At 40.9% G+C, this 13,761-nt stretch overlaps 1 protein-coding gene across 8 annotated transcripts in view; it reads left to right on the top strand.

The window, feature by feature from the left end:
• Positions 1-13,553, top strand: part of gphnb (gephyrin b) — a 131,192-nt gene extending 117,639 nt beyond the window's left edge. For 6 of the 8 annotated variants that reach the window (XM_040126041.1, XM_040126036.1, XM_040126039.1 and 3 more), the window contains 12 exons: positions 3,533-3,625; positions 6,004-6,059; positions 6,687-6,806; positions 7,111-7,169; positions 7,479-7,632; positions 9,454-9,575; positions 9,797-9,884; positions 10,279-10,352; positions 10,593-10,660; positions 10,771-10,874; positions 12,444-12,540; positions 13,215-13,553. In XM_040126041.1, coding sequence (XP_039981975.1) covers positions 3,533-3,625; positions 6,004-6,059; positions 6,687-6,806; positions 7,111-7,169; positions 7,479-7,632; positions 9,454-9,575; positions 9,797-9,884; positions 10,279-10,352; positions 10,593-10,660; positions 10,771-10,874; positions 12,444-12,540; positions 13,215-13,348 — 1,169 coding nt within the window. In that variant the 3' untranslated portion in view covers positions 13,349-13,553. The remainder of the gene's footprint in view (positions 1-3,532; positions 3,626-6,003; positions 6,060-6,686; positions 6,807-7,110; positions 7,170-7,478; positions 7,633-9,453; positions 9,576-9,796; positions 9,885-10,278; positions 10,353-10,592; positions 10,661-10,770; positions 10,875-12,443; positions 12,541-13,214) is intronic. The other 2 variants (XM_040126037.1, XM_040126043.1) reach the window with 1 other exon arrangement.
• Positions 13,554-13,761: the final 208 nt, after the last annotated feature.

Here is a 13,761-nt window from a genome sequence, read left to right on the forward strand (position 1 = left end):
CGTTTGCGGCAACATGCCCTCACTAAGATCATGTGGCAGCGTTAAAGCACTCCCTGTCCACAACTGGACACCTTACTGAATCAGCAGCCTCTGTCTGCAGGGCCACAGTGTCAGTCACGCAGGCAATCAAATGCACACACACACACACATGCACAAACACACCGCACGTCCTGCTTGAATCACCCATGCATACATGTAGCCAGTCTTTATGTATTTAGATACACCTAAATGCACCTTAAAAATTTACACCTTAGAATAATTTTCCAACTTTTGAAATGATAAGTAGAGCCCATGGTCTGCTCATTTGATACATTCATTTTTACCCGAGATAGAAAAGTCAATGCTCGATCTGACACCGGGCCTTTCTCAGGTTTCCTCATCGTGTTTTTATGTTGGGGGACATTTGGTGAGCAGAGCGGGTGTTCTGCTTACTAAATCTTTGGATTCTCCCGCAGCCCTGCACCTACAGCGATATCCAGCTTTGCGCCTTAGCCGTAAGATCGCAGCTGTGCTTCCTTGAGACAATGTTGCAGAGTACAGATGCAGCTGAGCTTAACTGTACTTTTGAGAATTTCTGCACAAGCGGAAGTTATCGTCATGGTTAACGCACGTCACACACAGCTAATAGTGTCCCTGAATGTCAACGTAAACTGCTGATTATTTCTCCCCCATCTCAGTGGTATTTATCATGGTCTACACTGAGGCTATTACAGTTTTTTTTGTTCATTAGTATTTAACTGGGTGTTGCTTGTATGGTTTCTGTATGGTTTATAAATTGACAGGAAAAGAGATGTCTATAGTACATATAATGCATTTCTGAATTTATCATTTTTCCCTTTAAAGCTGCTATAATAAGTACTTTTATGTTTACCATGGATCAGTGACAACTTGTAATGTAGGTTCGTCGCTCATGGTGAGGGAACCGACAGAATTACAACCTGACCCTGCGGTTTCCCTCAGCTTTACAGAGCGTTTCGGCGCCTTTGAGCTCATTGTTTTGGTTTTACAGCCTACAACTTTACTGTTTTGGTTCACTGTCACTGCTCTCATCAGGGTCATTTTCAGGCACAGCGGGCAGCTGTTTTCTGTGACAAACCTCCCCAGCACCGCGCTGCAGAAAAACAAAGTTAGGAACAATCTCGTGAACATAGTGGAGCATTTAAAGAGTCTGATATTTCTCTTGGGAGTTGGACGAGAGCAAAACTGAGCTAAAAGTAGAGTAAATATTGGACTTAAATTCATTGGGTGGCCGAAAACATGACTCCAATTGAATGCTAATGCTTCGTATCTGCTAGAGGTGTAATAAGCATATTTTTTTTGTCTTTGTAGTAACTTGTCTAAGGTACAGGTTAGGTTTGGTTATGGTCAACTTTGGTTTTTAATAACAATTCCCCTTGATTCAGTAAAATGTGTTTTAATGCATTTTAGTAGTTTGTTTGTTTTATGTATTTGTAGCTCAAAACAGACATACACAGAGAAGCTAGTTTAGACTAAGTATCCTTCTTGTAGTCATCTTTCTTGTAGACTGGCCTCAGAACCAGGGGAGGGTGACCCAGAGCCAGGCACCGGGCCAGAGGGGAAAACGCACGCTCCCCAATTCATCTCTGAAGACGAGGCGGCAAGGACTGGGAGGCAATAATGGCCTGTGGCGCACATGGCTTCTAGATCAATGATGGTAGAAAGAACGCTCTTTCTTTTCCCAAGTGTAAAGTGATGATTCATGTTCTTGGAAAGGGGAGTGAGTTGCAGGATCTGCAGGAATACAGCTGGAAGGAGGACAGAAGGGGTGAGGACGAGAGGAAGAAGGGATTTAAGAGATGAAATATTTAGACAGACAAGAGCTGGAGCAGCTCCCCTGTTGGATTCAGAGGCGTCTCCATGCGCGTGTTTCTGTGAAGTGTGCACCGTGTCATAGTGTGTTAATGGGTGTATATGCTGTATTTTTACATATAGTGAGTGTGGAATCTGGGATCTGCTGCATCTCTCTTGTCACTATTATGCTTTAACGTACAGTTTTTTTAGGTAAAATATTTAGAGAATAGTAAGTTCTTGACAGCGTAATGCTAAATACTTCCAATCTGCACTCCATTTAGATAAAACGTTTTAGGTGAGCTGTTTCCCCCTGCTTCCTGTCTTGTGTTAAGCTAAGCTCACTCATATATACTGTACGGACATGAGAGTGGTATCAATCCTCTCATCTAACACCCGCCAAGAAAGCAAATAAGCGTATTTCCCAAAATGCTGAAGAATTTCTTCAAATACTATCTATCTTTATGCAATAAAACGAACACAGGGACTTTATTTTTGGCATGAATGTGAAGGTGCAAAAATACGTTTATATCACGTCTCTACTTTCCTCTAAACATTCAGATTTGTAGTGAAAGATTATTTGGTTGGGTGATGTCGCCATGCCACGTGCTTTAATGTCCATTATGTAACCTTTTTTTAAAACCTGGACATACTGTGAGAGAAGTTCTGCAAAGCATCTGTTCAAACACACACTTTTCTTCTGCATCAAGACGTCACCTCTTTTCTGTTTTTATGCACAACTCAGCTTCAGCACATGGTTTTAAGAGGGTGTTTTGGAAGGAATAAAATGCACTAGAATATCTCGGATGAAATGCTGTTAACTTTAAAAAAAAAAAAAAAAAAAGATGTAAGGACTGGACAAGTGCACGTGTGTCTTCCTCTGTGACTGAGATGCATTATTTACAGCAGCTCGTTATGACTGTCATCTAGTAAGCTGGTGTATATGACTGTGTGTGGGTGTCTGTGTGTGTGTACATGCACATTATTTTCCTTCAACTCATTGTTATCAAAGCTTAGATCTTCACATTAACACCTACATAATCATAGCATAAAGGCTCAAAGAAATGCTATATATAGCCACACAGCAGCTTAAGGTATTTTAGTGCCATGATTTTTCTCCTCCACCCACTCTCCCTCTGTCTTCCGTTCCTTCCCCCACCTCTCACTTCTGTGCAGAATGTCCATGAGTGTTTCCTGAGTGCTTTAACTTGTCTGACTGTTGGAAGTGGTAAAGAAATTTGGAAAGGGACACTTGCAAGCCTCCACTTGCTGTATATGAATCAGTAAAGCTGAAATAGAAAAGAAGTGTGTGTTTGTGTGTGTGTGTGTGTTTGTGTGTGTGTGTGTGTGTGTGTGTGTGTGTGTGTGTGTGTGTGTGTGTGTGTGTGTGTGTGTGTGTGTGTGTGTGTCTGTGTCTGTGTGTCTGTGTCTGTGTGTGTGTCTGTGTGTGTGTCTGCAAGTGTACTGGTCAGGTGATGAGTCATGCAGGGAGATCCTGATGCATGGTGTCACACTCTGTCTCTCGTTTAAACACACAAACACACGCATATACACACCACCGGTGCATATGCCTCTCTGTATCTTAATCCGCATCAGATGCACTGTCTCCCTCGCTCTCTCTGCCTCTGTCTCTCTTCCTCTCTCCAGCTGTCACTCTCTCCCTCGGCCTTCACCCAGCTTGGTCTCCTCTCCTCATCCCCATGTTCTTCCTCTTCTCCCACAGATGGGATGGGTCGAGTCCTGGCTCAGGACGTTTATGCCAAAGACAACCTGCCACCCTTCCCTGCTTCTGTCAAGGATGGTTATGCTGTGAGAGGTAAGTACTGTAGATTATGGAGGAGGATGTAAAATATGTTCCTCTCTTCTTATTATTATTCTCTGCTCTCGAGCTCTTACTGCCTGTCTTTTTTTGGGCATTGGAGGCAGTTTTGCTGAAACAAATGTAGATAAGATACAAAGTGTTCATGTTAAAGCTATGAAAACAACAGTTTAAATGTTAAAACCAATATTCAAGCCTTAAAATGGGAGTACTTGGCGTCTGGAGCGGACCAGCCCAGTTTAGCCAGAGAACCTGCTAAGGATTTCCCATTTACATTTCATCATTATCAAAATGCCATTTGATGATGATGTAAATTGAGAAAATTTTAAATTACATTTAACAAAAATAACATAAGAAAACACCACATTAAAAATAATCGCCAAATAACAGGTTGGAGGTTACATGAATACTACTTACTCTGAAACTCAATATATTTCTCCATATTTGTGGATCAAATTAAACAAAATCATACTTAACTTTATAGGAATATATTGTTTTGTCTCCTAAAACTATTTTTTTGGAAGTTCTGTTAGAGCCACTTACAGCTTTTGATGCTCCGCTTACTGTTTTCATGGTTGATTGCTTTTGATTGGACAGTGCTACAGATGTTTCCCAGACGCTGTTCCCCACATTACTAAAGTCTTAGCTAGCTAAGACAAGCTAAGTTTTAATGGTGCAACCCAATCCATTTTTAGCATTTCTTTGGATTCTGCTTCAGCCCGAAACCTACAGAGATGTATATGTGACCGTCACTGTACAAAATATCCATAGAGTCACTGCTGAAATTTCTTAGGAGGAAGTCGCAAAGCATACGGTAGATTCACCTGAGGGACTAACCGGGCCAGTCTGTCTTTCTTCCTGCTCAAATGACCGGACTGTCCCAGTTAGACGCGAACAGGACACTGGGGCAGTGGAGAACTGCCTCAGGAACCATGGGCGAACAGGAGGAAGACTGAGGCTCTGCACCGTGGGAAATAGAGGGGGGCTCTGCTGCATAGCTGCCAGGTGGAGACGAGTGACAAGAGAGGGCTCTCAAACTGCTTGGGGTTTACCTTTGTTAAGAGAGCTGGGTTTTATTCAAGTGTCTGTGGTTTTTTTTCTAGGTGAGATCCGGGCAAAGTTGGTTGGCTTCTCGTGGTCATTAATTCAGTGGCTGGGAGTCCTGCAGAGCAGTGCAGCCCCTGTTAACCTGGAGAGCAGGGAGGCAGCTTGTTGGCTCCAGGCAGCTCGAAAACCCTTGTATATAACATCTGCTTTTGGCTCTTGCTGATGGAGTAGGAGGAGCAGAACACTACAGGTCTCTCTGGATTTTATACATCTGTCCTGAGGGCCTGGCACTCGCTGAGGCATACATGTGCAGATTTTAGAGATTTTAGTGCCCGGACTGTGGATACGGAGGGAGCCAATAACCTATTGCTTTCTACAGAAATGGTGCGGGTTTTTTGCCATTTTGACAAGCTCCAAAATCCACCTTTCTCCGTCATTTGGAGTTAGAAGGAAACTCACACATGGAATCAACTAAATTTGGCTAGGCTGCTAAATGGGTTAAGTGAAGTCCCGAGTTTATAGCCCGAGGCCTGGTAGTGCCAAAGAGTGTGTAGGTCACAAGTTCCCTCTAGCGACAGCATCACCAGAAATGAAGGGGTATCAGTAGAAAACATTACTGGTGTCTGTCTGTGATCTGAGAATGGTGCAGCTTGGACTGGTAGGGGTTAAAAACCATGTGTGCCATAAATGCTAGGAACCTCAAGTTCTCAAAGGAGACACTGGGGGTTTGAAATGGTGGAAATCTCACATTTCCATAGTGCTAATCTTTCAAAAACTAGGAAAAACAGTCCTGTTTGTAACGTCACGGCAGATGTTTGATGTCATCAATGAGGTTTTTCAAGTGTTTTGACAGGAAAAGAGTGGGAGATTTTTTTAATTTATTTTTAATTTACTATTGATTTATTTTTAATGAACCAGTAGGGGGCATTTAATCCTTCGGCTAAGATTACATGTTAATACATAAAATTAAAGGCACAGTCTTTCACTCCACAAGGACATTTTACAGTGTCAAAGGGTATTTTAAAGTTTTGTCTTATGTCTTGTGATGAGCTTCATTCTCGGTGCTTTGGTTTGTTCTGTAAAAGAGCAGGACAATTGTCTCAGGTCGGCTATTTGGCTGTGGCAATACTGCTACAGCCAAATACACCTATGCCTGGTTTTTGAGGCACAGGTTTAAGTTTCTCTTTGTCTTTCCTTCTCCTCCTGTTTGTTCATTCTGTAGCCCACTGAAATAAAAATGACTCAACTAAATGACACACTCCTACGCGCACACACACATTTTGCGCTGCACACATGTGTAACGTTATTAAATCTTTCTTTTATTTTAGCGGCTGACGGCCCAGGCGACCGCTTCATCATTGGAGAGTCCCAAGCTGGAGAGCAGGTTCGCACCCACGCTGACGCTTAGACACACATGCTTTCTCTCACTCACAAAAAGACCCTCACACACACACACACACACACACACTAGCACAGTCACTCTCACGCAGACACCCACACAACCTGTATATGAAAATAAAGCGCTTCACTTTTTGTCCTTCATCTGTGCCTTGACCAGATGTAATTGCACACCAGTGTGTTCCCTTAGCGGGCGATCTAAGCCCTTCGCCCCAAAAGCGGGGCTTGAAAGTCAAAGTGTTTCCAACCTATAAAACAGATTAGACCTCAGAGACAAGATTAGGCTACAGAGATTCGCTGACTGACTTGACCTCTCATCTTGAACAAAATCAGCATTCGTGCAAACGTGCACTGGGTACATACTTGGTCTAATTTTTTAAATGCAGTTAGTGTGTTTTTACTAGAGCTGTTTGATCACTGTTTTTGTTCAAAGCTTTAATCAGTTTTGGGAACTTCAGTAGTACTATTAACTTTACTTTCTACCAACAGCTGAAAAGAGACACCTTAATAAAGTCATTACAGAATTTCGAAAGTATAAAAGTGTGTCATGATTTATCCTTCTTTGTAATAAAATTTTAGTCACATCTTGTGTCCGCTCTGTGTCCCTGTACAGCCCACCCACACAGTGATGCCTGGCCAGGTGATGAGGGTGACGACGGGTGCCCCCATCCCCTGCGGGGCCGACGCTGTAGTCCAGGTGGAGGACACCGAGCTCCTCCGTGAGTCTGAAGATGTAAGTGTGGCATTTCACCCGACATACAGGCTGGGGGGATGTCGGGGTCAGAACTCAACCCAGACAGAGGTTAACCTGCGAAGGGATCAGTAAGGTTTACCTCACATATACCTATACAGAGCTTCTAGACCAACAGCGTAGCAACTGAAAATTGATTCTGTTTGTTCTGAATTTCACAGCGAGTGAGTTTAGCCCAGAGATGGACAGGATGCACAATAAATCTTGGTCTAGTATAGTCACTTGGGCCTGATGGGAAACCGTATCCGTTCACTGTGATGGATCTGACAGCTGGTTTGTCTTTCAGGGCACAGAGGAGCTGGAGGTACGAATCCTAGTACAGGCTCGTCCAGGGCAGGACATCAGGTTAGTGTCTTCTTGTGTTAATTGCTATTAAGAGTCAGAATCACTATTTTTATTTATCAAATACTGTAGATTTAGTACACAATTTCAATCACCCAACTGTCTTTTTTGTTTGTTAGCCCTTCTCCTCAGTATACGTCTCATAGTAAGCAGTATCAAAACGATAAAAGTTACAGTGTGGATAGGGCCGTTTAAATGAAAAAGATAGCTGAAGAAATTACTGAAAGCACAGTTGATGTATGTAAGGACCATGTAAAAATTTCATGTGGGTTTTATGCGGGTTTTGATTGCACAGTGCTCATCTCTCCATAGGCCTATCGGTCATGACATCAAGCGTGGGGAGTGTGTGCTGGCAAAGGGCACCCATATGGGCCCATCTGAAATTGGTCTCCTGGCCACTGTTGGAGTCACAGAGGTGGAGGTGCAGAAATTCCCTGTGGTAGCCGTCATGTCCACAGGAAATGAGGTAAGGCTTAAGAAAAAAAACCTTATTTTCATTTGGGAAATGATTGCCCCTTATGCACTCACTCCATTTGATCAGATGAAGGTGCAGTACACTGTTGTTTCTGTACTTGCCTCAAAGGTTGAGTCTCAGCTACGAAAGGTACAGCAGTGTACCATCTTTACTGACAGCGTACCTTGTTCATATTTATGCACAATCAACGTTGTTTACTTTGACTGTGGACACAAGAGCGACGTTCAGAACTGAATGTGCATTCATCTGTTTCATGTGTGCTTTCACTTGTGGAAAATGTCTTTATCTGTGACCAGGTGATTCCTTTTAAAACACTGGAATCACATTTGTGCATTTTCTGTGTGACTGATGTGCAGTTTAAATTTCATGGGGTGTGTAATCTTCACTGCCACATACCAAGCCTGTGAAGTGGTAAATTGTCCTCATGTCCCCTTCTTTAAGAAAGTCTGATGAAATAAAGGATATATATACATATATATATATATATATATATATATATATATATATGTATATATATGTATGTATATATATGTATATGTATATATGTATGTATATATATGTGTGTGTGTATATACGCGTGTGTGTACTATTAGATATGGTTCCCTGAGACCCAAATGTAGAAGAACAGAAATATCCGAGCTGCTGTTTACATCTGAAAGTATATAGTATATTTGCCCACAAACCAACTACAAACATGCTAAATTATGGTGAATGTTAATTTGTGATGTTGTTTTCCTTTAACAATTGTAGTAATTAGCGTTGCTTGTTGGAGTTTTTCTCATTCCGAGGTCTACTGATCAAAGAAACAGAGATTTTAGATTCGTATATTTTTCTGTTATGAGAAGAAAGGTCAGGATGCATGAATGAAAATAGAAGACATGCATCATACTGTGGGATGATTTCCATTATTCAAAAATATAACTAAAACACATTACACTATGCTGCACTTACTCATGTATCGATGAGACCTGCAAATAATTGATTTAGCAAATTGTTGGCGGCAACTAATGATTATTTTCATTAAAGATAAATCTGTTTTTTTTTTTTTTGGATTGGTTCATTGATTGATTGATTGACTTAGTCACTTAGTCATTTAGTCTATAAAATGTCGCAAAATAGCAAAAAAAATTACCATGACATGTTCCTAGAGCCCAAGCTCTTAAATTGCTTGTTTGTCTTACCAGCAGCCCAAAATCCAAAGTTATTAAATTCACAATGACATAACACAGAGTAATGATGCAAATACTCACATTTGAAAAGGTACAACCAGAGAATGAATGGCATATGTGCTGGCTAAATAATTGGAACAGTTAATCAATTGTCAAAATTTGTGGTGATTAATTTCCTGTTAAAGGACTAAGCAATTAATCGACTAATCATTTCAGCACTATCTGGAAGCACAAGAATAACCAAATGAGTGATGTTCGTTTGAAACCTCAGACAGTGTTATGTCTACTTGACTCAGTCAGAAGTGTTGTATGATATTTTTAAACCGAGTAACATATCTGGCAATCACTGTACTGGCCTGTTTTTCAGAAGCGACCCATTTGGTTCCAAGAGCAGGCTGAAAACAGTAATAATATGAGAGTAAACTAAAGGTGTTTGCCAACAAGCGTCTTAGCCCCTTTTCCTTCCAGCTGAACAATTATTTCTTAACCCACCAGACTTCTTCTCCACCCAAAAGGGATGCTAAGGATATATATTTTCTGAATACTATTTAAGCCAGATCTGTTTTTTTACGGACCTGAAAAAGGGATGGCTATTGAATGGATGATGAGTGTCTCTAATGTTTCATTTCTCGTGTCATGGTAGCTGCTGAACCCCGAGGACGACCTCCATCCTGGGAAGATCAGGGACAGCAACCGCTCCACCCTGCTGGCCACTATCCAGGAGCACGGCTACCCCACTATCAACCTGGGCATCGTGGGAGACAAGTACGCCTTCCCATTTATCCTCTAACAAAAATTCCTTTAGCTCTCAGCATTCCCATACTTTTCATGCCGCCAGTATAACGTTCATCACTTACTATACTTCCTCATATCCAAACAGATTGTCCTTTTTCTTCCATTGTTTCCTCTCCTTTGAGTTGTTGGTTCACATCTTTGTGTGTGTGTGTGTGTGTGTGTGTGTGTGTGTGTGTGTTTTGGCCCCACAGCCCCGATGACCTTCTCAACGCTCTGAATGAAGGCATCAGCCGCGCTGATGTCATCATCACCTCAGGAGGAGTGTCCATGGGAGAGAAGGTGTGTGACAGAGGAAAGTGCACGCGCTCAATCGTGGCATTGTGTTTCACTGACACCCGGTGGCGGAGAGTGGGATGACAGCCTGTAGTTTACAGTAAATAGTGGAAAAAAAACACAGAAAGTCACAGATACTTTTTAAAAGGTGGTTGAGTTAAACAATTTATGAGATTGATGGGATTTTTTACAAATGGTTAATAGTGCGGTAATGCATCACAAATTTTCCATACAAAAATAGTACAGCATTATTATTTGGTGAATGTCTGATTCTTCATGTTTTTTTATTTTTTTATTTTTTTCCTACTCTTTTCTGTTTGTTAAATATTGTTGAACATTAATGTCCTTTGTGTCAGAATTTTACCAGGGTTTATAACTTTGCCTGTAATGCCTTTTTCAGGACTACCTTAAGCAGGTGCTGGATATCGATCTTCATGCCCAGATCCATTTTGGTCGTGTTTTCATGAAACCAGGGTAAGAGAAGGAGCCGGCTTTACTCTTTTTAATGCGGCTTTTCACAACAATCAGGTGCTTTACAGACAATTGAAAAAGAAAGAGTAAAAGTCAACAAAATAATCAGCGTAAATGTCAGATGTACACTTAAAGTGGTGTTGCACAAAATAGACAATTATACTGAAATAAGATTTGAAACATTAAACGTACGACAGATTTAATATCATGTTGAAATCTAAATTTTTTTTTTTTTTTTTTCAGTCTACCAACAACATTTGCCACCTTGGACATAGATGGTGCTCGCAAACTAATCTTTGCCCTCCCAGGTAGTGTGTGAAGTTGAGAGAAAGAGTGATTCGCTCAGATGGTCCTGAAGAGATGTTACTCATATATTTTTCTCTTCCTGCTCTCCTCTCTCTTATCTGTCCGTCTGTCCTAGGAAACCCCGTGTCCGCTGTTGTCACCTGTAATCTTTTTGTCATCCCTGCCTTAAGGAAGATGCAGGGCATTTTGGACCCTAGGCCCACCATCATCAAAGCGAGGGTAGGATGCACAGGGCCACCAGGGCATCCTGACTTATTGGCCAAGACACAAAAAGTCAAAGTTCATCACATTTTAAAGTAGCGGTGGTCGCAAACTATTTTTTTTGTTTTTTTTCTGTTTAATGATCAGGCACAAGATCTCCACCGAGAATTAGTGCAAGATCGTGATTCAGAGTCATTGCTTATGTGATGGAAAAACAAGTTTGAGCCTTTCTGGTGGAACAAAAAGTGCAGAAAGACGAGTCTCCATGTTCAAAAAGATCCATTCTCTTCCCATATGTGACCATTTGACTGTAGATGCAACAAACTGTAGCAGAGAGGAAAGATACAACATCAGAATATTTACAGTTGTATTTTTACCAAAGTTTCGGGGTGCAATGTTGCGGTCCATTGCATCTTAATTCACGATTTTATACTATTTTCATCATTCGCTTGATACATATTTATGACCACCATGTTCTGCGCCGACTTGGCAGAGGAGGCAATCACAGCCCACACTGACCTGAAGGCCTGCTCTCTGGTCATGAATATTCATAATTGTTGAGCAAGAAAAATCATAATAATATCATACATACTGAGCAGACATAGCCTGTGTCCCCAAGAAGCGTCGTCAAGTAAGAGTTCTGGTCCCCTGCCATCATGGCTGCTATCCAGACTGCTATGCTACATCAGTTGCTGTTATAAAGCCGTTAGAAATCAACTTGAATGGATAACTGCCACTTAGTGGTGGGACTGATGGCCTTAAAGCACAAATGAAGCCAGATAATTTCCCCTCAGCAGATGGCATCAGACCCAGGTCAAATAGTATTCTCGAAAAACCTTTATGTCTGACAGCAAAGTTGGAAGAGCTTGCCACTGCTTTTTGTTTGCCTTTTTGCCTATTAGCAAATATATAAAGTTTAAAAATGTACAAAAGTATTTGGCAGAATTTGGGTTGGCACATAGCCTTTAACCCAGTTAATTATATTTTGGTGATGGCCCAGTCGTCGGATTTTTGCCATTAGTGGTATTTGATATTTTTTAATCTTTTTTTCTTAGCTGTAATTATTGTGCTGCATTCATGTGCTGGAAGAAAATTAGATATCGAGGGCTTCCTTAATATTTGGAAGAAAATCAACCCTTGAGGACATATGCCAAACAAACATGAAATGTTACTGAGTCCAAAGCTTTGTAGGGATTTATGGCACAGCTTCACTCCCTTCCAAGGTTCATGGAGAAGCGGGGACAGTCTCAAGAGGTCAAAACTCCAGCAACACATGTAAGATAACAAACAGCTTTATTGTGAGTCCGGTGCATTTCGAATTGTGGTCTTCATCAGGTTCATGAGTCAGTACCTCTACCAGTCTGCAGTCAAAGTAAAAACAGTCTGCACTTAACCAAGAATACCACTGTTACTTTAGCCTTTGTAGGTGCCAGAAGGAGGACTCTTGGAATCCTTCTTTTACCTCTAGAAAGAAGTGCAAGAACCTATATTTCAAGTGTAAAACTATCTTTGAGAATCTTAGACAGATATCAGAGATTGTGAGGATGAATATATCATTATAAATTACGTTGTGTGTTTTTTCTCCAGTTGTCTTGTGATGTGAAGTTGGACCCTCGCCCTGAATACCACCGCTGCATTCTGACATGGCATCACCAGGAACCTCTGCCGTGGGCACAGAGCACAGGTACCAAAATCATGGCCACCAAACAATACTCTGAAGGATCCCGCATGACAACCACATACTGTATCTGCATTAGATGATGTATCTCTCTCTCTGTCAAGCAAGGAATCCAAGATAAAAAGAAAAAAAAAAAAAAACACATTCACTGAAGTGCATTTACTTTATATAAACATTTGTCTCACATTTTCTTTTCATGCAAATATGTGGTGCATTTTCTGAGCATTTTAAATTCCATATTAGCCAGAAAAGAATACATTCTTCAGAGCAAAGAGAATTAAATTGTTAAAAGCCTTTTTTTAGTCAGGCATAATGATTTAAAAGAGCAGTTGCAACTTTAGAGGGTCTTTATCAGAGGGCAGAAATAATAAAAGAGATTGATCACACCTGTCACTCTATATGGACAGAAATTAAAATCTTATTCATACCATCTTAAGGTTCTCTGGATTTATTGTATGAGAGCACTTGGTCGCTACAGTATTTTAATATTAGCCAGTTTTACACAGAAAACCAAGCCAATTAAAAGGTTTTCAAAACTTCAAACCTTAATGAATTTAAGTTTAAGTTTCATAATGGCGGGATGAAATACTAAAAATTTCCAATTTCCTCTCACGGTTCAGGGCTCTGATTAAAAAAGTGTTTTGTCCCCCTCTGTCTCCCCCCCCTCCTCCCTGCCGCAGGGAACCAGGTGAGCAGCAGGCTGATGAGTATGCGCAGTGCTAACGGGCTCCTGATGCTACCTCCCAAAACAGAGCAATACGTGGAGCTGCACAAGGGCGAGGTGGTCGACGTCATGGTCATCGGCCGGCTATGATGTCATCACAGAGGGACGGAGAGTTGGCATCATATAGCGAGGGTCGGAATGGGTGGTTCACGGTGCATGTCCACATATCATTGACTATTCTGTAATATGCAACGGCACAGCTAGTTTTTATTGATTTGGATAACGTTGAGGTATAGTCAACATCTTGATCACAACCTAGATACATATGAAAAAATTAATTTAAAAAGATTATAGTATTTCAAACAAAGAAAATATAACTTTTAATGAAAAAATCAAATTATAAAAAGAGATTTATTCTGTAATATATTATTATGATTATTCTTATTATTATTATTATCATTATTCTTCTTATTATCATTATTATATTAAGGCAACTTCGTTCCTTTCATTGCAATTGCTTTGTGTGTTCAATGCTAGACCTTATCTATAGCAGTAGCATTTTA

Source organism: Xiphias gladius, chromosome 4 (genome assembly GCF_016859285.1).
Source record: "Xiphias gladius isolate SHS-SW01 ecotype Sanya breed wild chromosome 4, ASM1685928v1, whole genome shotgun sequence".
Lineage (NCBI taxonomy): Eukaryota > Metazoa > Chordata > Actinopteri > Istiophoriformes > Xiphiidae > Xiphias > Xiphias gladius.